At 41.9% G+C, this 26,578-nt stretch overlaps 1 protein-coding gene across 1 annotated transcript in view; it reads right to left on the bottom strand.

Annotated features, from left to right (window-relative positions):
* Positions 1-26,578, bottom strand: part of hydin (HYDIN axonemal central pair apparatus protein) — a 905,740-nt gene that overhangs the window by 630,417 nt on the left and 248,745 nt on the right. Inside the window, exon 8 of the mRNA XM_043707374.2 lies at positions 15,233-15,434. Within this exon, the coding sequence (XP_043563309.2) occupies positions 15,233-15,434 (202 nt within the window). The remainder of the gene's footprint in view (positions 1-15,232; positions 15,435-26,578) is intronic.

Raw genomic sequence — 26,578 nt, 5'->3', positions numbered from 1 at the left:
AGGGACTGGCAGCGATGGTCGATAAACCAAGACAATGAAAGCACTGAAGCTGCAATTCAAGAACTGCTGGCAAGCTAAACATATGAAGCAAGATATTGTAGACAGAGCTAAGCAATCCCACAATCCTGAACCAGATCAAGTCTCTACAGTCCTGTCACATCCAAACAGGAACTAACAGGAAAGGGAGGTTTCACAAACTTCCACCGCCTCAACGATGGTGGAGCATGTGCAAAAGACGTGGCTGAATGTTTGTAACAATCTTCAGCAATAAATGGCATATGGATGGACCATCCCAGCCTCCTCCTGAGGTTACCATCATTTCAAAAGCCAATCTTCATCCAATTAGATTCATTCCTCATAATATGAAGAAACAGTTTTATTTTTCATTCATTCAGAGGATGAGGGATTTGATGGCAGGGGCATCATTTATTGACCACTCCAGCTGCCCTTGAGAAAGTGGTGCTGAGCTACTTTCTTGAACCACTGCAGCCGATTTGATATAGAATTAGAATTACATTTTATTGTCATGTGTACTCAAGTATAGGAATACAGTGAAAAATTCACAATGTCACTTTCACAGCACCATGTTAGGTACAAGGTACTTAGGTAAAAAGTAGAAAAATAAATAAGTTAAAAATTCAACATTACTGTTCCTGTCAATATAAACTAGTAAATAAGAAATAAAGTTAAAAGTTCCAAATTACACGTCTTCTTTATCTATGGGCCAACAGTCACTCCATGCTGGGCTTTCCCCACAGAGGCTCAATCACTCAATTCCATGCCTCCAAGCTGCCATCTGATTGCTGACCGTCACCTAGGCTCACCATCCACCTTGCCTCAGGCTGCTAGAGTCCCACTGTGGTGCCGATCCAACGTAGATAGGCAGCAGGCTGGAATAACACAGCAGGCCCCCAGCTGCTTCCACAATGCCACTAAGCACCAGAGTTCTGCCCGGGCCACACCAACCACTTCATGGCTCACCATTAAAGTCCCTGTCTGGGTCCCAGCTGCTGCCTTCACCACCAAGCTCCCTCCAGAAGGTGAGCAAAGAGGAAAAAGACTAAAAAAAGAGAGAAAAAAAGCAAGAAAAGAAGGAGCGGACAAGCTCAGACTCATAAGCTGCCATTTTGGAATTGCTGCACCCACAATTCCATTATGGAAGAAGTACCTGCATTTTGATCCAACGACACTGATAGATTTCCAAGTCCGTGTGGTGAGGGGATCCAGACGATAATGATTGTAGGCTTTGTACTTGTTTTCTACGAAGCCTTGGTAAATTTCTGCAGTGCATCATGTAGATGGTATATACTGCTGCTACAAGGTGTCGGTGGTAGAGGGAGTAAATGGTTGTCAATGTGGTGTCAATCAAATGGGCTGTTTTTTTCTGGATGGTGTCAAGATGTAAGTGTTGTTGGAGCTACATTCATCCAGGCAACTGAGGAATATTCCATAACATTGCTAATTTGTGCTTTGTAGACGGTAGATAGGCTTCGGTAAGTCAAAAGGTGAGTTGTTTGCTGCATACATCCGAGGCACTAACCTGCTTTTGTAACCATAGTTTTTCTGTTGTTAATCCAGTTCAGTATCTGGTCGATAGTAACCCCCAGAATATTGATAGTTGGGGATTCAGTGATAACAATGTCATTGAATGTCAAGGGTCAATGGTTTGATTTTGCCTTTTTGGTAATGGTCATTACCTGGCACTTGTGTAGCACGTATCATACTTGCCACTTGTCAGCCCAGGTCTTGCTACATTTGGGCATGGATGACTTTATTATCTGAGGAATTACAAATGGTCCTGAATTTTCTGCAATTATCAGCAAGGAATGAAGGTCATTCATGAAGTAGCTGGAGGTAACTAGGCCTAGAACACTAAACTCCTGCAGAGATGTTCTTAAACTGAGATGATTGACTGCCAACAATCACATCCATCTTCCATTGTGCCAGGCATGAACTCAATCAATGCAGAATTTTCTCCATGATTCCAGTTTTGCTCAGTGTTCTTGATGGCACAGTTGAGCACAGTGGATACAGCAGAAGATAACAGGAGTCATTGAGTCATACAGCATGGAGCCCAACAAGTGATAATGCGCCAAACGGACGTCTTCTGCCATCTTTTCCAGTACAGCTTTAATAACGGCATCTACCCGGGGTGGCACAGTGGCTAGCACTGCTGCCTCACAGCACTAGGGACCTGGGTTCGATTCCAGCCGCAGACGACTGTCTGTGTGGAGTTTGCACATTCTCCCTGTGTCTGTGTAGGATACCACCCACAGTCCAAAGGTGTGCAAATTAGGTGAATTGGCCATGCTAAATTGCCTATAGAGTTAGGTGCATTAGTCAGGGGGAAATATGGGGAATGGGTCTGGGTGGGTTACTCTTCAGAGGGTCGGTGTGGACTTGTTGGGCCAAAGGGCCTGTTTCCACACTGTAGGGAATCTAATCAAATCAAATCTAATCTAATCTACTCAATAAAATATAAAATTGTCCAGGTCCTATTCAGAAAAAAGCAGGATGAATCAAATCCAGCCAATCACCACACTATTCAACCAATTTCCAACCATCAGTGAAGTGTTGGGAAAGACTTTGAAGTGCTATCAAGAGGGCTGTCTTGTGAAGCATGTGTGACAGAGGGTCAAGTCCCACCTGCTCCAGATGTAGATACATACAGTCATAATGTCATACAGCATGGAAACAGACACTTCAGTCCAAGCAATCCATACTGAACATAATCTCAAACTAAACAAGTCGCACCTGCCTGCTCCCTCCAAACCTATCTTATTCATGTATCTATCCACCACTTTGAGGAATTTCACTGTGCATGCAAACCATCCTCTCTGTAAAAGATTTGCCTCACGCCTCTCTCCTTTCACCTTAAAGTGTGCCCCACTAGTCTTCAAATCCTCTACCCTAGGGAAAAGACAACTACCATTAACTCTATCTTAACACTTCCCCTTACTTTATAAACTTCTATCAGATAAACAACCAATTTCCTACACTCCAGCCTCTCTATTTAACCATCCATGCTGAAAATGTGTTGCTGGAAAAGCGCAGCAGGTCAGGCAGCATCCAAGGAGCAGGAGAATCGACGTTTCGGGCATAAGCCCTTCTTCAGGAATGAGGAAAGTGTGTCCAGCAGGCTAAGATAAAAGGTAGGGAGGAGGGACTTGAGGGAGGGGCGTTGGAAATGCGATAGGTGGAAGGAGGTTAAGGTGAGGGTGATAGGCCGGAGTGGGGGTGGGCGCGGAGAGGTCAGGAAGAAGATTGCAGGTTAGGAAGGTGGTGCTGAGTTCAAGGGTTGGGACTGAGAAAAGGTGGGGGTGGGGAAATTAGGAAACTGAAGAAATCTGAGTTCATCCCTTGTGGTTGGAGGGTTCCTAGGCGGAAGATGAGGCGCTCTTCCTCCAGCCGTCGTGTTGCTATGGTCTGGCGATGGAGGAGTCCAAGGACCTGCATGTCCTTGGCGGAGTGGGACGGGGAGTTGAAGTGTTGAGCCACGGGGTGGTTGGGTTGGTTGGTCCGGGTGTCCCAGAGGTGTTCTCTGAAACGTTCTGCAAGTAGGCAGCCTGTCTCCCCAATATAGAGGAGGCCACAGCGGGTGCAGCGGATGCAGTAAATGATGTGTGTGGAGGTGCAGGTGAATTTGTGGTGGATATGGAAGTATCCCTTGGGGCCTTGGAGGGAAGTAATGGGGGAGGTGTGGGCGCAAGTTTTGCATTTCTTGCGGTTGCAGGGGAAGGTGCCGGGAGTGGAGGTTGGGTTGGTGGGGGGTGTGGACCTGACGAGGGAGTCACGGAGGGAGTGGTCTTTTCGGAACGCTGATAGGGGAGGGGAGGGAAATATATCCCTCGTGGTGCGGTCCGTTTGGAGGTGGCGGAAATGACGACGGATGATACAATGTATATGGAGGTTGGTGGGGTGGTAGGTGAGGACCAGTGGGGTTCTGTCCTGGTGGCGGTTGGAGGGGCAGGGTTCAAGGGCGGAGGAGCGGGAAATGGAGGAGATGCGGTGGAGAGCATCGTCGATCACGTCGGGGGGGAAATTGCGGTCTTTGAAGAAGGAGGCCATCTGGGTTGTTCGGTATTGGAATTGGTCCTCCTGGGAGCAGATGCGGCGGAGACGAAGGAATTGGGAATATGGGATGGCATTTTTACAGGGGGCAGGGTGGGAGGAGTTGTAATCTAGGTAGCTGTGGGAGTCGGTCGGTTTATAATAAACGTCCGTGTTGAGTCGGTCGCCCGAGATAGAAATGGAGAGGTCTAGGAAGGGGAGGGAGGATTCTGAGACAGTCCAGGTGAATTTGAAGTCGGGGTGGAAGGTGTTGGTAAAGTGGATGAACTGTTCAACCTCCTCGTGGGAGCATGAGGTTGCGCCGATACAGTCATCGATGTAGCGGAGGAAAAGGTGGGGGGTGGTGCCAGTGTAGCTGCGGAAGATGGACTGTTCCACATATCCTACGAAGAGGCAGGCATAGCTGGGGCCCATGCGGGTGCCCATGGCTACTCCTTTGGTTTGGAGGAAGTGGGAGGATTGGAAAGAGAAGTTGTTCAGGGTGAGGACCAGTTCAGTCAGTCGAAGGAGGGTGTCAGTGGAAGGGTACTGGTTGGTACGGCGGGAAAGGAAGAAGCGGATGGCTTTGAGTCCTTTGTGATGGGGGATGGAGGTGTACAGGGACTGGATGTCCATGGTGAAGCGAAAATCACGGAGGGGAAGCGAAAATCATGGAGGAGGTGGAGGGCGTGGGTGGTGTCCCGAACGTAGGTGGGGAGTTCTTGGACTAAGGGGGACAAGACCGTGTCGAGGTATGCAGAGGTGGGTTCGGTGGGGCAGGAGCAGGCTGAGACAATGGGTCGGCCGGGGCAGTCAGGTTTGTGGATTTTGGGCAGGAGGTAGAAACGGGCGGTGCGGGGTTGTGGGACTATGAGGTTGGAGGCAGTGGATGGGAGATCCCCCAAGGTGATAAGGTTATGGATGGTCTGGAAGATGATGGTTTGGTGGTCGGGGGTGGGGTCATGGTGAAGGGGGCAGTAGAAGGAGGTGTCGCGAGCTGGCGTTCAGCCTCAGTGGTGTAAAGGTCGGTGCCCCTCCCACTCCACCAAGGACATGCAGGTCCTTGGACTCCTCCATCACCAGACCATAGCAACACGACGGCTGGAGGAAGAGCACCTCATCTTCCGCCTAGGAACCCTCCAACCACAAGGGATGAACTCAGATTTCTCCAGTTTCCTCATTTCCCCTCCCCCCACCTTGTCTCAGTCCCAACCCTCAAACTCGGCACCACCTTCCTAACCTGCAATCTTCTTCCTGACCTCTCAGCCCCCCACGTCCACTCCGGCCTATCACCCTCACCTTGACCTCCTTCTACCTATCGCATTTCCAACGCTCCTCCTCCAAGTCTCTCCTCCCTACCTTTTATCTTAGCCTGCTGGACACACTTTCCTCATTCCTGAAGAAGGGCTCATGCCCGAAACGTCAATTCTCCTGCTCTTCAGATGCTGCCTGACCTCCTGCGCTTTTCCAGCAACACATTTTCAGCTCTGATCTCCAGCATCTGCAGTCTTCACTTTCTCCTCCTATTTAACCATCCATACCTAGCACCATTCTGGTAAATTTCCTCTGAATGCTCTCCAGCTTGATAATATCCTTCCTTTAACTGAACGACCAGAACTGAACACATAATATTTCAGAAGAGTCCTCACCAATATTCTGTACAACTTCAACATGACTTCCCAACCCCCAAACTCAAAGGACCGAGCAATGAAGGCAAGCATGCCAAACACCTTTTTAACCATCCTGTCTTATGTGACACAAACTTCAAAGAATTATATACCTGCACCCCCTAGCTCCCCCTGTTCTACAACACTACTCAAGGCCCTACTGTTAATTGCATAAGGTAATCCTTGTTTGTTGTACCAAAATGCAATACCTCGACATGTATTCAGATTGAACTGCATCTGCCATTTTTCAGCCCATTGACCCATTTGATCAAGATCCTCTTATAATCTTAGAAAACCTTCTTCACTGTCTACAATGCCACCGCAAACTTACTAACCATGCTTTCTATATCTTGTTCAAATCATTTATATAAATATCAAAAAAAACAGGATCTCTGTGGAACATCACTGGTCACAGACCTCCAGTGTGTAAAGCAACCCCCCACCATTAGTCTGTCTCCAGCCATTAAGCCAATTATGTACCCACATAGCAAACTCATCCTGAATCCCATGTGGCCTAAATTTACTAATTAGTCTATCATGTGGAACCTTGTCAAAGACTTTACTAAAATCCAAATAAACAATGTCTACTGCTCTGCCATCAACCTTTTTGGTAACTTCCTCAAAAAATGCATTCAAGTTTGTGAGATATGATTTTCCTCACTCAAAACCATGCTGACTATCCCTAATCAATTTCTGCCTCTCTGAATATCCATAAATCCTATCCTTTATAATCACCTCCAACAATTTACCCACAATTAAAGTCAGACTCACAAGTCTGTAGTTCTCAGTTTCACCTTACAATATTTCTTAAGCAAAGGTACAACATTAGCCACCCTCCAGTCATCAGGCATCTCAGCTGTAGTTATAGATGATGTAAATATTTCTGCAAGGGATCTTGTAGTTTCCTTTCTTACTTCCCATAACATTCTGGGATACATTAGATTAGGTCCTGGAGGTTTATCTACCTTCATATTCTCTACCACTTCCCAAACATCCTCTTCTTGTAACATGATTTATTTTAAAACATCAAAGTTTATTTCTCTGTATTCTCTACACTTCATTTCTTTCTCCACAGTAAAAACTGACATGAAATGTTCATTTAGTATCTCTTCCATCTCCCGTGGTTCAACACAAAGATAACCTCCTTGATCTTTAAGAGGCTCTTCCCTCTCTCTAGTTACACTCTTGCTCTTAATGTACTTGTGGAATCTCTTTAGATGATCCTTAACCTTATTTGCCAATGCTCTCTTATACCCCTCTTTGCCTTCCTGATTTCACCTTAATGTCTAATAATACCTCTGAACAGGTTGATTCGGAAAATAGATTTAAAAAAATAAATGAAGTGCTACCAAGCAGAACCTACTCAACAATAACCTGCACACTGTTGCTTTGTATAGGTTCCATCAAGTCTGCTCAGCTCCTGCTCTCATTAGAGCTTTGGTCTTACCATGGACAAAACTTTTAATGCCCTCTGTGAAATTAGGGGTAGGCAATAAATGTTGGCCTTGCCAGCAACACCTACATCCCATGAATAAATGAAAAAAAGGAACGGAATTCCGATGAAGAGCAGAGAGTTCCTGACTCTAACATCAAGAAAGCACTTGACCAACTGTGATAACAAGGAGCCTTAGTAAACTAAACTCAATAAAAATCAGTGGGAACATTTTCCGCAGGTTGCAGTCATACCAAACATAAAGTAAGATGGTTGTGTTCATTGGAGGCCAATTACCTCATCTACAAAACGCGGATGTTCAACTATTCTTGTTCAGTGTTCATGTAGGTGTTCAAACATACTAATGCAATGCTTGGTTCCAATCACAAAGCATCAGATTATGGGCTGATTTTCCACTCATGGGCAGGTAGCCAGGTAGGTGTCTGCAACCTTTCCACCCAATCTGCCACAAATTACCTGCATGAGGTTGTCAGGAGGTCTGCCTACCTGTGGACAAATTGACGAAGGGCCTTGTCCCAGTGCTGCTAGGATTTCCCATATACTTTCAATTTTTGCTTACCAAGGATCTATTCATGTTTGCCTTAAAACTAATTCACAGACTCTGCTGCCACTGACTTTTGAGGAAGGAAGTTCTAAAAACTAATGATCTTCTGAGAGAAAACAATTTCCATCTGTTTTAAAAAGGCTGAACTCTTATATTTAAATTGTAATACCTAATTCTCCCACAAAAGAAAACATCTTTACCACATGAAGCCTGTCAAGCCCCCTCAATATCGACAAATATTATGCTCTTCAGGCATATACATGCATCAGTTAATATTAAGATAGTAGTATATAACAAAAAAGTGTACTTTCAGTTGTGTCTTGCTTCAAGTAATCCCAGATACAACTGAGTAAGAAATCTTTATACTCTCAGGTCACCTACTAGAATGTGGTAATGGAATTATGAGAATATTTCATAAAGGCATATTGATATCCTAACCATGAGACAAAACACAACAACTAGCCCCTGGCATTTAACAACATTACCATCACTGAAAACCCACCATCAACATTATGGTCTGACCACTATCTTAACTGGTCCAGCCATTCCCTCCCGAACAGCATTATGAGTCCACGTACAGCACATGGATGGCAGTGGTTCAAGAAGACTGCTCACTACCACCTTTTCAATAGCAACTTTGGATAGACAATAAATGCTGGCCATGTCCCACAAGAGAATAAAAATAAATAAATATCATGGCTACATCAGGATAAGCCATAAATCAACCTGACCTGAAACTATATCAGCCATTCCTTAACTGTTGTGGGGTCAAAATCTGGACTTGCCTTCCAAACATCAATGTGGGAGTTCCTGCACCACAGGGACTGCAGCAGTTCAAGAAGACAGGTCACCACCTTCTCAAGGAGAAGGCATGAGCAATAAATGACGGTATTTCCATGATACCCCCATTCCAAAAACAAATATATGAAAATAATAATTTACGTCCAGCAGTCAAATGAAGCTGAACAGGTTTTGTTTCCCTTCAGTTACTTTAAATTCCTTGAAAGATAGTCTAAGCTCAGTTAAATAGAGCAGAGCAAGATGCACGTGTGGGGTTTCAATTGACTGCTGGCTTCAGATCTCATGTACCAAGGGCAAATCAGAGTAACTACCGGTAATTAAACCAGAGTTGGGATGCCATGTACAGGTTGTACAGGATATTGGTGAGGCCTCTTCTGTCATACTGTGTCCAGTTCTGATTGTCCTATATAGGAAGGACATTATTAAGCTGGAGAAGTCTCAGGAGAGATTTACCAGGCTGTTGCCGGGAATGGGGGGTTTGAGTAATAAGGAGGGGCTGGATAAAGCGGAACTTTTTTCACTCAAGTATAGAAGTTTGAGAGGTGATCTTATAAAGGTTTACAAAGTCATGAGGGGTATAGATAAGGTGAATGGTAGGTATGTTTTCCCTAAAGTGGAGGATTTCAAGACTAGGGGGCATGTTTTTATAGATAGACTTAAAAAAGACATGAGCGGCAATTTTTTTACACAGACAGTGGTTCGTATGTGGAATAAACTTCCAGAAGAAGTGGTGGATGCGGGTACAGTTACAACATTTAAAAGACATTTAGATAAGTACACAAATTAGAAATGTTTGCAGGCATAATAGGCCAAGTGCAGACAGGTGGGACTAGTTTAGTTTGGGATTATGGTCGACATGGACTGGTTAGATCGGAGGGTCTGTTTCCATGCTGCATGACTCTATGACTCTGTAACTCGGGAAAACAGAAGATCAAGAGTCAAATAAAGTACGGCTAATATTCCATCAATTCTGCTCTTCTTTTGTGATTCTAGTGAATGGTCTGTTTTACAAATCAGTGATGTTCTTGACTGCTCTTGCATCGGAGATCATACTTTTGGGCTTATCAAACAAACTATGCTGAGGAAACTCAGCAGGACTGGCAGCATCTATGAAAAGCGAAACATTCCACATCTCCGTCCACAGGTGCTGGCAGGCCTGCTAAGTTTCTCCGTCATTCTCTGCACTTGTTTCAAATTTTCAGCATCTGCGATATTTTGTTTTTATTTGGGGTTGCCAGTTTGTTTGGTCAAATGAACATGACCCCACCTTTACAAATCTAGTTCAGAACAAGCATATCCGCAGCTCATTTATTTGCCAATTCGCATAACTTCATATCATAATGTAGAGATTATTTTAAATAATGTGTGTGGATCTCAATGCACACTCTGCTGGCATCAGATGGGCAGGGAAATTCCCAACCTTTAGTTTTGATGAAGAAAACAACTTGAAATTTTCTCTCAACTTAAAAAAGATATCATTTGTTAATGATTCTGAGAATATATCTACAAATCAAATGAAACTGATTTTTACAGCACCTCCAATCATCTGTAGAATTATATGAGGATAAAAGCAATAAAGAAACAGCACAAATTGCTCACTATATCTCTTGAATTAGTGCCCTAGCATCTGATAATATTCCAACCTGAAGGCAACAAAATACCAAGGCATTAAAAACGTTCATTCAGTTTCAAGGAAACTGTTTGTAATTCCCTTCCACCCCTGGCAGTTCACTCCATATACGAACCACCTTCTGTGTAAAAAAGTTGTCCCTCAGGTCCCTTTTAAACCTTTCCCTTCTCGTCTTAAAATTATGCTCCTTAGTTTTGAACTCCCCCACTCTAGGAAAAAATCTTTGCTATTCACCTTATCTATGACCCTCTTGATTTTATAAGGTGACCTCAACCTCCTACATTCCAACGAAAAAAGTCCAAGCTTATCCAGCCTCTCCTTACAACTCAACCCCTCGAGTTATTGTGACATCAATGAATCTTTTCTGCAATGAATCTTTTGCCAATTTAATAATATCCTTCCTATAGTAGGACAACCACAGTTGTACACAAAAATGGCCTCACCAATATCCTGTAAAATCACAACATGACATCCCACCTTCTATACTCAATGGTCTCAGCAATGAAGGCAAGTGCACCAAATGTCTTCTTTACCAATCTGTCTACCTCTGTTGCAACTTTCAATGAACTTTGTCTAAATGCTTAAGTTTCTCTGTTCTATAACACTACCCAGGGCCTTACCACTAACTGTGTAAATCCTGCCTTTGTTCATTTGACCAAAATGCAACACCACGCATTTATTTCAATTAAACTCCATCTGCCACTCCTCAGCCCATTGGCCCAAGTGATCAAGATTCCTTTGTAATCTGAGATAACCTTCCTCACAGCCTATTATACCACCAATTTTGATGTCATCTGCAAACTTACTAACCATACTTCCTATATTCCCATCCAAATCATTTGCACAAATGACAAACACAGTGGTCACAGCATCCACCTCTGTGGAACACCACTGGTCACAGGCCTCCAGTCCGAGAAACAACCCTCCACCACCACCTGTCTCTTATCATCAAACCAATTTAGTAAGCAATTGGCAAGCTCTCCCTGATTCTCATAGAATCTAATTTTGCAAACCAGGTTAACATGCAGAACTTTGTCAAATGCCATACTAATGTCCAGAGAAACTATAGCAACACCTTGTCCTCACCTTTCTTTATGGTCACATCCTCAAATAAGTGTCAGAGTCATGATTTCCCATATACAAAGCTGTGTTGATGATCCCTAAACTGTGCTTGCCTCTCCAAATGCATGTAAATCATGTCCTCAAGCAACATACTCACCAGTGACGTTAGACTCTATTGTTCCCAGGCATCTCATTGAAGTCTTTCTTAAATAAACAGAATTGTTCGTAATTTTGAATACCTCAGTAAGGTTACCTCTTAATCTTCTCTGTTTCAAGGAGAATAAGCCCAATTTCCCTAGTCTTTTCTTGTATCTAAAATCCCTCATTCCCAGTATAATTCTAGTAAATCTCCTTTGAAATCTGTCCATGGCTTTAAAGTCTTTCTGTAACTAAATCCAGAGAACTAAACACACAATAATTCGAATGTGAAGCAAAAAGCCAAAGAGTTGAGGATGCTGGAAATCTGAAACAAAAATAGAATTTTCAGGAAAATCTCAGCAGGTCTAGCAGCAGCTGTGGAGGGAAAACAGAGTTAACATTTCAGGTCCACTGACCTTTCAACTGATTGTAGCTGGGAAAAGGTTAGTATAAATGCTAAAGAAGGGGTGGGGGAAGAAGGGAGGAATAAACAACAGCTGGAGCCCAGAGAGGGAGAAAAACACTTGGGGAGACAAAGGAAAAGAAAGAAGTCAGCCTGGGAGAATGAATAGCTGGTAACAGGGACCATTACTAGCTGACAGTAGGTCAGAACCCTTGTGATGACAGGAGCTGATGTATGGAGGTTGGGGGAAGGACACAGGGAAGGTGCTCAGACCTAAAATTATTGAACTCAATACTGAGTCCAGAAGACTGCAGGGTTTCCAAGCGGAAAATGAGATGGTATTCATCCGGCTTGCGCTGAGCTTCACTGGAGCACTACAGCAAGCCTAGTCAAAGATGTTAGCTTGGGAACATAGCTCTTGTAATGAAATGGCAAGTAACTGAAAGCTCAGGATTATTTTTGCAGAAAGAATGTAGGTGTTCTGCAAAGTTTGCACTTCATAAATTACAATTGGGTAACTCAGCGCAGGTTTCTGACCCACATTTGTCCCAGATGCTGAAACATGTGAAGAAAATCCTGTTCATAGTTTTAATTTATTTATACAACATTCACCTGATAACATATTCTCAAATCCAATTTGGTTCCCTGAAGATACTTCAAGTTATCAGTTAGCCTTTAAAGACGAGTCAGTGAATACCTCCAAGTCTCTTTACAGTTTTTATATTTGGAGATCACCCAGGCATGACCTATGTCTTTAGGGTACTGTCAGTTTGGTATATGTGTCAGTTCTCTGCTGCATACCTAAATAGGAGAGAAATCCTGAAGTTATCCACTTCAATGTTCACAATATTTTACTTTGCTGCACTAAAGAACATCTGCTATTTCCGCTTATCCTACCTCAATCAGTTTCTAATCTTATCTTAGTACTCAGCACTTATCTCAGTTTTCTTAATAATGCCAACTCACATTTCTGTGCCATTATAAGTGTTACAACAGTACCACTGATGTCCCTTTCATGATCATTAACAGAATAATGAAGTACGAAGCAAATAGTTTAGAATTCTGAAAAACTCGAAACAAAACCAGTTCCAACCTATAAGTTCACCATTAATAATCACCATCAATATACACAGTTTTAATCAGACTCCTTGTAAAGGTTTGAGAGAAGGTAGGCACGGGAAAGGTGAAAGGAACAGGAGAGGGCAGATGAAGCTCAGGAGAAGCAAAGGGAACAGCAGAACGCAGGTAGTGGCTTGGCAGAGATGAAGGCGACAGGAGAAGGCTGAAGGGAACTGGGTAGAAGTGAAAGGAATAGGTGGCAGCAGACAGGGGCTTGGGAGAGGTGTAGGGAACAGGAAAAGGCAGGTGGGGAATTGGGAGGAGTAAAGGAAACTGAAGCTAACAGGTAAGGGCTTAGAAGATTTATAGTGAGAGGGTTTTTGTTTGGAGAGATAATGGGACCAGACCAGCAGACAACAGGATGCACTGAAGACAACAACTGAGCAAGGAAAGTTGCCAGTACTGGCAATGAACACACACCAATGGTGTCAGTAGTGGGAGAAACTGCATATGCGCTGGCAACCATAGTGTGAGCCAATATTCCTGTTAGCGGGATAACTGGCATTAGGACAGCTGGCACAAAGTATTTGGATGTTTAAGTGGTATTGCTGCATGTCTTCTCTATGGGTATATAGCATTATTAGATAACAGTAGAGTTCAGAAATAGGCCCAACTCATAGACTGAAAGCTGCAGGAATGTCAGAGTTAAAATTGCACACATCATCAGATCCCAAGTTGCATTTTTAGAGAAATACACACCAGCATTAATGAAAAGCCTGTTTAAATTGTAATTGTTGGGACTTAAGTCAAACTGGCTTTTTTAAAAGCAAAAGAAAGTGGATGCTGGAAATCTGAAATAAGTGCTGGAGAAATCCAACAGGTCTGGCAGCATTTGTGAAAAGTGACACAGAGTTAACATTGTGAGACCAAGATGGCTCTTCTTCAGAACACCAAGAAATATGGGGTGTGGTGGGGGTTAACGGAAATCAGGCTGTTGCCCTGGAAAGAATTCAGAGGTACTACACACACTGTTAGGGGCCAAGGTGGTGGCTGGCTTAAAGGCCTGCTTTGGTGATCCATGACTGCCATCCCATAAAAATAGACAAGAATTAAAAAAACAGACCTCGAGCCCTTATGTCCATCCATTACCTATGACTCATCTACATCACTCATCCCAATTCATACTGCCACTCTCCTCCACAGCCCCTCATACCCTCCATGTCAATCTATCCCCCTTTACCAGGGTTTGTTATAGCGCCCGTACCAAATTACTGTCAACTCTTATCGACATGTTCTCCCACATCGACCACTACTTTATGTCAACTCACTGAGAATCTATCATCTATAGATCTCAGATGCAAAATTGAGGTGAAATAAAATGAAGTTCTAAGTCTAAAAATAAGTCATCAATTAAAAAAAACCTTAGTGATACATTCCTTCAAGAACATAATTCTTTATAAAAACAAACATTCCATTCATGCACTTAATCCCTGACATATATTTGTACGCATTTGGAGCCAGTACTTCTGGAATTGGGATTCCAGTAATATTTTAGCAAGTTCAGACATTCTTAACATCCCTGCAAAAAGTGATCTCAGGTTTAATGTTTCAGGTAGGTGACCCTTTATTGGGAAGGATGTCAAGTTGAAGCCATGAGTTGAGTTCCAGTTACTTTTCATAGCAGTTTACGGATAGAACATAATAGAATACGTAACCTGATAAATAAGTCTCAGTGAAAAAGAAAACGTCATCATTTCAGAGCCAGGTTTTAGCCAAGACAGAATGTAGGCCTACTCATCCACGATGAGGTTACAGATATGTGAGAGCCGATGAACTGTACTGTATGTGATAGATATAGGGAGGGCTTCCATAGAGCTTCCAGGATAAAAATTGGAGTCAGTATGGGAACATTTATTGAATTTTTCTACAACACCAGCATAGCATCAAACTTTGTTTTTAAAAATATATCAAAAGATCTAGCCATTGGGTAACAATTATCAGAGGACCTTGCAAAAGCATGATCTCTACCCAACACTATGAGGTCACCAAAAGATAAGTTGCCTTGTCTCATCCATCAGGGCGAAAGTGAGGACTGCAGATGCTGGAGATCAGAGTCAAGATTAGAGTGGTGCTGAAAAAGCACAGCAGATCAGGCAGCATCTGAGGAGCAAGAAAATCAACTTTTTAGGCAAAAGCCTTCATCAGGAATGTTCATTCATCAGGAATGTTCATCCATCAGTTGGGATCAAAATGAGAACCAGTCTGCAACCAATAATGGCAGATATAATGACTATTTGGGAGGCTGGTTGCAAATGAGGTTTCAAATCCTGAAGGTGGATCTAATACATATTACAGAAATGTCCTTATGACACTTAGATAATAAATATTACATAAATTAAAGAGTCTTAGGTACTAATTGACTGACCTGATTTTTTGCTGCTCCTCTTCTTCTGGAGTTGCAAAGGCCTTCCACTCAAAATGCACAATTACATCACTCCTATTGCAAATGGAAACCACTCTCTGGTTAGCCAATGATATGTAGGTTTTCTCAATCATTACTGAGTTTTTGTCCAGTCTTACATTTATGTCTGTTGCAGCTCCATACAAATGGATAAAGATATCCTCACCTACAATGGATCATAATGGAAAAGAATTTAGTAAATGATGAATTTGATTGAAAGCATAATTTTATTTAAATTTGCTACTGAATTTCTCTCCACCCACAATAGCTCAATATTTCCCAATTGCAGCTGTGTGAGGCTAGATACTGCCAAAGTGTGGGGGACAATTTTACTTCCAGCTACAATTGGCAGGACTATCAATTTGTAAAACCTTACCATGTGCTAATTGGATGCTGCATTTCCTATATTCAACAGGAGCGAACACCTTACCAAAGTACTTTATGAGCTACAGAGAGTTTATGTATATCCTTAGTTTATAAAACCTCAACATAAAACAGAGGCGTCAAATTTTGCTCCTGAGGTAGTTATACAAAGCCAGAAAAGCTCCCAACTTTCATAGCTCAGAGGGCCATGAAGAGACTGAATCAGTTAGATAATGGTTAAATTTTCAGTTAAAGCAAATGGGACAGAGATAAAGAACACAGATGTACAGAAACAAACTGAAGAGTGTGATGAACTATTTGTTCATACACCCTCAATGCCAACTCATTCAAAGCACAGCATGAGCAGACTCTAGGAGATGAAATAAAATTAAGCTTTAAGTACATTAAGATTCTTCAGGATAGTACCGAAGGTGACAATCAAGGAAAAGGAGCTATAGGATTTTTTTTTTCAAAAGACTCGTACAACAAAAGGGGAGTTTGCCCAGTTCAGGGGTTTTTCTACTTTGGTACAGTTTTAGCTAAGAAAAGCAGCTAGAGAAGCAGCTACAGTGAAAAGAGGTTCCATGTTTCAACAGACGTCTTTCTTGAACTTTCTCTCTAAATCCTCTCCTGTCTGTAATGTGTTTGGAATGACATTTTTTTGCTAAGCAATGTGTTTATGGGGATATTGCAGGAAATTGGAACAGTATCATCAAGTTGCCATAGAGTTGGTTCGGTTTTCGGATAGGTTAAGTTCTTCCATATTCTGTTCTCCTTTGTTTGTGCTTCATTTGGCAATCTGTAAATAAAGTCCGTTTTGTTTAAAACTGAGTAGTTTGACCAGCTACATCACTCCTGGCACATCCACTTACATCTGCCTAAAGCAAATAAAAAGATTTAGGGTCGAGGCTACCTTCTCAAAACATTTTGAGCAGGTCTGGCCTGGTCCATAACAAGAGCAAGGGCCACGCATGTAAGGAGTAACACGATCAGCAAAAATAAAGGCGGCAAAAGATCAAATATCTGTCAGGTATACTGTGGGAAATTAATACCTAAGATATCTGGTCAACATAACAGTGTGAATTTATCAAATAAATAATTTAATATGAGATCTGTAAAGAAGATGGCATCCAATGAGACTTTGCACAGTTAGTATTACACTAAAAAGGCAGACTCACCTTGCAGATGTTTGAATAAACAAATATTACTAGGGGTCATGAGTTCAAAGTGAGAGGGGAAAAGTTTAGGGGAGATATATGTGGAAAGTTGTTTACACAGAGGGTGATAGGTGCCTAGAATGTGTTGCCAGCGGAGGTGGTGGGGGTGGGAACGATAGCATAATTTAAGATGTATCTAGACAGATACATGAATGGGCAGGGAGCAAAGGGATATAGATCCTTAGAAAATAGGTGGCAGATTTAGATAGAGGATATGGATCAGCGCAGGCTTGGAGGGCCAAAGGGCCTGTTCCTGCACCGTAATGTTCTTTGTTCTTTGTTTTTTGTTCTATTATCCTGATTCATTGAGTCCCCTGGACATTTGTAAAGTCGAAAAGCAATACCCAATTGGGAAAAAGAGCCATAAATGCTGGGATTTTCATCTCTAGAGGAGGCCACATGGATGGAATCAAACTACTGGATGCAGATCTGAGATGGCCACGTGGACTGCAAATGCAAAGGCCTACTGTTAAACGGTCCACCTCAGTTCTGAGGCCTGGTCCCAGATGTTTCCTTAAATATATGGTCCTCCCATCCTAACCTGTCTCACACTCAGCCTCACACCCTTCCCCATGTGCTTTACACCCTTCCCCACATATTTCAGCTTTTGCCAACCCACACACGTCACCCACCACCACTATTTGTTCATACACCCTCAATGCCAACTCATTCAAAGCGCAGCATGAGCAGACTCTTGGAGATGAAATAAAATTAAGCTTTAAATATCTATTCCATACTTTGCTGATATACATCTGATTAAAGACATTCATGAAAGCCCATTTAAATCTGCTCATGTGCTCAATTCCTTATGAAAACATTTGGATTCAAAGCCTCAAGCCAAAGATATCTAATTCTTTAACAACATCTTTGATTTGTGAACTTTCACCCCCCCCCCCACCCGCCCCATCCCCCCCAACATTATGATAATGAAAGAATGTGGGAATAATGCTATAATGATAACACTTAGGGCTATTTCATCAAACAGCTATGAAACTACAAGCTCAGTATTTTTTATTAACTCACAGGCACAGGCAAGCAGTTTTGTTTCAATTTTAAAGGGCTTTTATATTTAAATAAACTTATAGCTGACAAGTCTATAGATCTTATCCACGCTTCACAAACATTCCTGTCCATTCTAAAAGTTTATCATGGCTGAGTCCTGGTGTCCTTTTTGCACAAGTCACAATCCATCCCCTATCAGCAAATTTATAATCTGTTGGAATTAGAGGTAGGATTTCCAGATGCAAGTCATAGAGACGTACAGCACAGAAACAGACCCTGCGGTCCAATTTGTCCTGATCACTGTTTTTGAAAGATCCCAGGAATGTCAACGACTGTACAAAAATATAGACCCAAGCTTTTTTTCTCAAGGATTAAATGACAGAAAGCAAGGTCATTTTTTTTCTGCAGCAGATAATTTGCATCCTTACTGTAACCAATGAACAAAGGGAAATTTTCACCATGGGGGATGAACCATTGGACACAAGTTGATAAAGATCAATGGGGATATGTAAGTTTGAACATTTTGATTGGAAGAATGAGGAGAAATGAAACTAGCTCAACAGTACAACTTCAAATGGAATGTAGAAATAGAGACAGCTGGGAGGGCTATCTTACAAATCATGTTAAAACAATTATTAAAACATCTGGAGTCCTTTATAAATAGAGGCATAGAGTACAAAAGTTAAAGGGCTACACTAAACTTCAGTTAAATACGAGTTTGGACCAGCTGGATCTTTTTTGCTCAATTCTGGGAACTGCAGAAAAATTTAAAGGTTTGAAGAGGGTGCAAAAAAAGTTGACTAAAATAGTTCCAAGGATGAAGGATTACAGTTGTGGGCAGACAGGAAAGGCATAAAACCATAAGATGTAAGACAGTATATTGAGTCTGGTTCACTGTTCAATAAGATCATGGCTGATCCATAAATCCTCAATTCAGTTTTCCTGTATTTTGTCCATAACCCTTAATTATCTTTCTGATTCATAATTTGTCTATCTTAGCATCAAATATACTTAACAATTCAGTCTCAACAGCCCTCTGTGGTAAAGAATTCCACAGATTCACTGCCTCTGAGAAGAAATTCCTTCTCATCTTTCACTTAAATGTGTGGGCTTTTATTCTGAGATGATGTCCTCTGGTCTTAGACTTTCCCACAAGGAGAAACAGTCTTTCAGCATCTACCCTGTCAAGTTCCCTAAAAATCATTTGTGCTTCAATAAGATCACTTCTCAATTCTAAATCTAATCAACTGTTACTCAATGTCGGGATCAAGCTTGGTGAACTTTCACAGGACTGCCTCCAATGTATTTGTATCCTTCCTAAAGTGGAGTGACAAATACTGTGCATGGTACAAAGAGAAGGGTACAGGCTTAATATTATTCATGGTTTTATTCATCAGAGATCTGTTTCTTGTTTCAAAGTAGCTCCTGCTTAGTCTGTCTCCCTCAAATACAAGAGAATGCATGCGGCATCCTGTGGTCTCAACTAGCTAGTTAACAGAACAAAGAATGCAAAGAGAATATCTAACACAGAAAGGCAAAGAAGAGAAAATATAATTTCTGAAGGAATAAACAGTACCTTCTTTTTAAGTAGAAAGCCCCCAATCTCCCCCATTTTCACCCAAGCCCTTATAAATCCTTGAAATTCTTTCAATGACATGCCTCATCAGGCAATAGTATCTAGATGTAGGTAAATTGACAATAAGTACAAAGTATTCAACTGATTGCTTGTTACACTTACATCTTCAAGGGTTTTACAAATCAAACAGATCAAAGCAGCATAAAACACCACCATGATCAATAGTCTCTTACTAGGACAGATGTTGTTGTGAAAAGTCGGCACTTGTTTCAATTGTGTCTGCATTTTTTTCATCTTCTGCCTCAAGCCTACAGAAAACATGGACACACAAAAGCAAACGTGGGCCATTCAGCTCTTGGAGCCTGGTCCACCATTCAATATTATCATGGCTGATCTTCCAAGTCAGAACAATGTCCCCATTTCTGCACATACCCTTTTATCCCTTTAGCCCTAAGAAGTGTACCTAACACCTTCTTGAAAACATTCAATATTTTGGCCTCACTCACACTTTGTGACAGCAAATTCCATAGACTCACCACTCTCGGGGTGAAGAAATTTTTCCTCATCTCAGTCATAAATGTCCTGCCCCGTATTCTTAGGCAGTGACCACTGATTGTGCAATCCCCAGTCATCAGCAACATCCTTCATGTGTTTATCCTGCCTAGTCCTGTTAGAATGTTATAGTTTTCATTGCAAACCCCTTCATTTTTCCAAACTCCAGAGAATATTATCTTAACTGCACAATCTCTTAAATGTCATTCCAGGAATCAGGCTGGTAAACCTTTGTTGCAGTCACTTGCCAGAGCATCCTTCCTAAGGTTAGAAGACCAATCTGCTCACAATACTCTGGGTGTTGACTCACCAAAGCTCTATATAATTGCTCCTGTTTTCAAAGCCTCTCGCTCTGGAGACCAACACAACATTTGCCTTTTTCACCACCTGTTGCAACTGCATATTTTCTTTCAGCGAATGATGTTCAAGGATATCCAGATTTCACTGCACCTCCCCTTTCCCACTGAGGTAATAGTCTATTTTCCTGTTTCTGCCCCAAAGTTAATAACCTCACATTATACTTCTGCCCCTCCCTGAACTTGTCCAAATCACATCTCTGCATCCTCCTCCCAGCTCAACCTCCTACCCAGTTTTGTGTCATCTGCAAACTTGGAGGTATTAAATCTAGTTCCTTCACCTAAATCATTAATATAAATTGTAAATATAAACCTTACAAATGTGTGCCCTCAGCACACATATTTTTCTGCTGGGACTGAGCATCAGGAAATTGCTTGATTTCTAACCCTTAAAATTAATGAATATCTCTATTTTATAAAATCAGGAAGATTTTCCAGAGTCCAGGCTAACTTCATCATAAACAGATACTGTACATTCTTACAAAAGCATACAGTTAATGTGGAAATCTGAAATTAAACCAGAAAGGGATGTAAAACACTCAACAGCCTCTGTGATGAGAGAAACAAGTTGATGTTTCAGGTTCAGTTCCACTAAAATAGGTGATCATTAATCCCCTCCACAAATGTTGCAGACCTGCTAATTATTTCCAGCATGTTCTGTTCTTACAGGTAGTCATTAATTTGAGAAAACTGGCAGTAAAAATAAAAAGCTCCTAAATTGTCTCCCAGAGTTAGAGAAAACTACAGGGAAAATTAATTTTCGTTCCCTGCCAAACTTTTAAAACTTGTTGATAATTTTTAGAATTTTTTTCAAAGTTTAGTGAAACTTTTACAAAACCTTTGGAAAATTATTCTCAAAATGTTTAGTGTCATAGAGATTTACAGCAAAGAAAAATGCCCTTTGGCCCATCACCTTCATGCTGATCATAAACAACCACCCAACTATTCTATCCTGTTTTCCAGAACTCGCTCCATAGCCTTTTATGCCTTGGCTTTTCAAGTGTGCATCTAAATACTCTTAAACCTTTGAGGGTTTCTGCCTCAACCACACTTACAGGCTGTGAGTTCCTGATTCCCACCACCCCCTGACTAAAAACGTTTTTCTTACATCTCCTCTAAACCTTTGGCCCTGTACCTTCAATCACTGCCCCTTGGTCATTGATCTCCCCCATTCAAGGGAGAAAAGTCTTCCAGTCTACCCTATCTAGGCCCTTTATAAAGTTATATATCACAATTATATCTCCTCTCAACCTCCTTTGCTCAAAGTAAAATAACCCCAGTCTATCCAATTTCTCTTCATAACTGAAACTTTCAGCCTAGGCAACATCCCGGTAAATGTCCTCTGCATCCTCTCCACTGCGATCGCATCTCTCCTACAATGTGGTTTCCAGAACTGCACACAATACACTAGCTGTGGCTTAAACAAAGTTTGGAAAATGTTCGGAAAAGTATTGGGAAAATTCTTGAAAATTTACTGATGTAAAACCTTTCCAAAATGTCAGTAAAAATATTTTTAAATATCTTTTCTAGAAATTTTCTGACAAGCCATGACAGGCTGACCTTTATTCACCTCTTGAAATATTCGGAGAATCTCCTTGGAGGGAGGGCACAGATAATTAAAGTTAGAGAGAAGAGGTTGAATTTTGATCCATTTTGTTGTTAAACATTTCTGAAGTAAATTTTATTGCATTCATAAAATAGTTCTTTTAGAACTGGAGTTGTCTCACTTAGCCATTGTCAACAATGATTTAATTACATTTTCATTGACTCCTAAAGGGACCACTCCTGCTCTGGTCGACTCTCAATTAACATCAACTTTTACCACATTTCATCTCATGAATTTACCATTCAGAATTTCCACATGATGCTAATGGTACTTAACAGCCATTCAAAAATGGCAAAGAGGCTTCAAAACTAGGAGGTAGAAGTTCCAAGGTTTAGACTAAATTATCCAGTTTGACACTGACAATGCCAGTGCTGAGGGAGTGCCACACTGCTGAAGAGTCAGTGCTGACAGAACACTTCACTGTTATAGTGTCAGTACTGAGGGTATGTAGCACTGTTGGAGAGTCAGTGCAACGCTCGCTGTCACAGTACAGAGGAAGATGTCAAAACCGGGGTTCACCAGACCATAGGGGCTGCTCTCTTATTAGAGAGAAGTAACTGATGGTGATTTAACATGAGGGCCACCAGACCTCAGGCAAAGAAAGAGGTTGAGAAGGACAGCCCTTCATGGTAACCTCAAACTGGTGATGGGAATTAAACCCACACTGTTGGTTCTGTAAACCAACCATCCAGCCAACTGAGCTAAACCGATCCCCATACATATGTGAAATACAGAGCATTAAAAACAAGAGAGGCACTTCAGGACGGGCGGGGGGGTGGGGGGGGCACGCACGCTTAAAAAAAGAAATTAGGAAGGCAAAGAGAGGCCACTAATTACCTTTTGCAGAATTACAGAAAACTCTTAAGGCATTCTATAAATATATTACGAGCAAGAGGATTACCAGGGATAGAGTAGTCCCTGTTAAGGACTAAAGGGGCAATCTTTGTGAGGAGCCAGAGGATGTGGGTGAAGTCTTAAATGAATATTTCTCATCCGTAAGAAGTAAGACAGTGTAGCTGGAGATTTCAGTCGGAATGGCGAGATTCTCGAGCCTGTTAAGATATTAGATGATTTAGCAAGTATAAAGGTGTATAAATTCCCGGGGCCTGATGAGATATATCCTAAACTGCTGCAAGAGGGAAGAAAGGAGATTGCGGGGGGACCCTGGCAGAGATATTTAATATTCTAGTGGTTACAGATAAAGTGCCACATCACTGGAAGATAGCTAATGCGATTCCTTTGTTCAAAAGGGCAGTAGGGATATGCCAGGTAATTACAGACCAGTTACTTAGTCTGACATCAATGGTGGGGATATTATTGGAAAAAAAAATTGAGGGACAGGATTAATTGATATTTGAAAAGGCAGGAATTGATCAGGACTGGTCAGCACAGATTTGTTGGAGGGAGATTTAATTGAGTTTTTTTGAGAAGGTAACTAAATATATTGAGAAGGGTAATGCAAGTGATGTGGTTTACATAGATTTCAGTAAGGTCTTTGACAAGGTTTCATATGGACTGCTCATTCAAAAGGTAACAGCCCCATGAGATCCAAAGTAAGTTGGAAAACTGGATCCAAAACTGGCTTCCAAATAGGAGGCAAAGGGTGATGATAAAATCATAAGACCATAAGACATAGGAGCGGAAGTAAGGCCATTCGGCCCATCGAGTTCACTCCGCCATTCAATCATGGCTGATGAGCATTTCAACTCCACTTACCCGCATTCTCCCTGTAGCCCTTAATTCCTTGTGACATCAAGAATTTATCAATTTCTGCCTTGAAGACATTTAGCATCCCAGCCTCCACTGCACTCTGTGGCAATGAATTCCACAGGCCCACCACTCTCTGGCTGAAGAAATGTCTCCGCATTTCTGTTCTGAATTTACCCCCTCTAATTCGAAGGCTGTGTCCACGGGTCCTAGTCTCCTCACCTAACAGAAACAATTTCCTAGCGTCCACCCTCTCCAAGCCATGTATTATCTTGTAAGTTTCTATTAGATCTCCTCTTAATCTTCTAAACTCCAATGAATACAATCCCAGGATCCTCAGCCGTTCCTCATATGTTCGACCTACCATTCCAGGGATCATCCGTGTGAATCTCTGCTGGACACGCTCCAGTGCCAGTATGTCCTTCCTGAGGTGTGGGGACCAAAACTGGACACAGTACTCCAAATGGGGCCTAACCAGAGCTTTATAAAGTCTCAGTAGCACAACAGTGCTTTTATATTCCAACCCTCTTGAGATAATTGACAACATTGCATTCGCTTTCTTAATCACGGACTCAACCTGCATGTTTACCTTTAGAGAACCCTCAACTAGTACTCCCAGATCCCTTTGTACTTTGGCTTTACGAATTTTCTCACCATTTAGAAAGTAGTCCATGTTTCTATTCTTTTTTCCAAAGTGCAAGACCTCGCATTTGCTCACATTGAATTCCATCAGCTATTTCCTGGACCACTCCTCCAAACTGTCTCGTTCTTTCTGCAGCCTCCCCACTTCCTCAGTACTACCTGCCTGTCCACCTAACTTTGTATCATCAGCAAACTTCGCTAGAATGCCCCCAGTCCCTTCATCCAGATCATTAATATATAACGTGAACAGCTGTGGCCCCAACACTGAACCCTGCCATTCAGTCACCGGCTGCCATTCCGAAAAAGAACCTTTTATCCCAACTCTCTGCCTTCTGTCAGACAGCAAATCCTCAATCCATACTAGTAGCTCACCTCGAACACCATGGGCCCTCACCTTGCTCAGCAGCCTCCCGTGTGGCACCTTATCAAAGGCCTTTTGGAAGTCTAGGTAGACCACATCCACTGGGTTTCCCCGGTCTAACCTACTTGTCACTTCTTCAAAGAACTCCAACAGGTTTGTCAGGCACGACCTCCCCTTACTAAATCCATGTTGACTTGTTCTAACCCGACCCTGCTCTTCCAAGAATTTAGAAACCTCATCCTTAATGATGGATTCTAGAATTTTACCAGTGCTGTTTATGTGATTGGAAGCCTCTGACCAGCAGTGTAGCACAGAGATTAGTGCTGTGACCTTTCCTGAATTCTGTCTACATCAACGACTTGGATACAAATATAGAAAGTATAATTAGTAAGTTTGCAGATGACACAAACATTGGTGGTCCTGTTGATAGTCAGGCTGCAATCTGATACTGATCAGCTGGCAAATTGAACAGAGCAATTGCAGGAGAAATTTAATCCTGGTAAGTGCAAGGTCATACATTTTGAGAGGTCTACTTAGGGAAGAATATAAACAATGAATGGTGGGTCCCTAGTGTTCAAGGATATCCCTAGGGAGTCTTGAGGAACAAATGGACAATGGTGTCCAAGTCCATGAATCCTTGAAGGTGTCAGTGTAGGGAGATTTGGTTTTGAAGAAGGCAAATGGATGCTTGCCTTAATTAGCCAGGGTAAAGAATATAGGAGCAGGAAAGTCTTGTAACAACTTTATAAAGCCTTGGTTGAACCACAGATGGAGTACTGTCTGCAGTTCTGCTTGTCACTGTGTTGGAAGGATATGACTGCACTGGAGAGGGTGCAGAGAAGATTCACCTGGGATAGAAAATCTCAATTATGAGGAGTGATTGGATAAACCAGGTCTGTTTAGTCTGGAGCAGAGAAGGCTGAAGGAGATATGCTTGAGATATATAAAATTATGAGGCTTAGATGTAGGATAGATCGTGACAATCTTTTCCCCATGTCTAAGACCAGAGGACATAAGTTTAAAGTACAGAGCAAGTGGTTTAGAGGAGACCTAAGGATTTTTTTTTTTATCCATGGGGCAGTAGAAACATGGAACATGCTGCTTGAGAGGGTAATGCAGGCAGGTACATTTAAGAAGCACCTAGATGAGTATTTGAAATGTAAGAGCATTGTAGGCTATGGACCAAGTGCAGATAAATGGGACTACTGTAGCTAGGTGTTTGTTAGTAGGTATGGACGTGGTGTCTATGCTGTATCACTACGAAATGACATTTGCACTAATCATGTAACTGCAGAAAATGAAAATTGCCAGAGAAACTCAGCAGGTCTGGCAACTTCCATGAAGAGAAAGCAGAGTCAATGTTTCAGATCTAAAGATCCTTCCTCAGAGGTTCTCACATGCTGATACACAAGATAGCTGAGTTCATTAATAGAAAAATGTTCCATACCATCAATGTGTAAGTGATCAGCGATATTCTAGTACTGCCATGATTCCTACACCCTTGAGAACGCATGTGTTTCTTTGTTTGAGTATCAAGATGCCTTACGATGAGGGTTGCTGGGAGACAAGGGCTACAAACAGAATGTGTCACATAATCAAAGCAAAGTTAAAAATCACACACCAAGTTATAGTCTAACAAGTTTATTTGGAAGTACAAGCTTTCAGAGCGCTGCTTCGTCATCAGATAGCTAGTGGGACAGGATCATAGGACACAGAATGTATATTAAAAGATCAAAGTGTCATACAACTGATGCAATGCATTGCTGTTTAGTCTTCATCATTTAGAATAGGGATACATGGTATATTGGCGAGACCAAGCAGACGCTATAACAACAGATGAATGGACACAAAGAAACATTTGCCAGACAGGGATGTTCCCTCCCATTCGGGGAACACTTCAGTGGTCAAGGACATTCGGCCTCATATTC

This window comes from Chiloscyllium plagiosum, unplaced genomic scaffold (genome assembly GCF_037043375.1).
Source record: "Chiloscyllium plagiosum isolate Xiang-an unplaced genomic scaffold, Cpla_swu_hap1 HiC_scaffold_17, whole genome shotgun sequence".
In the NCBI taxonomy this organism is placed as follows: domain Eukaryota; kingdom Metazoa; phylum Chordata; class Chondrichthyes; order Orectolobiformes; family Hemiscylliidae; genus Chiloscyllium; species Chiloscyllium plagiosum.
Note: the sequence above shows the minus strand (reverse complement) of the source record. Positions and strands in the feature narration are given on the sequence as shown.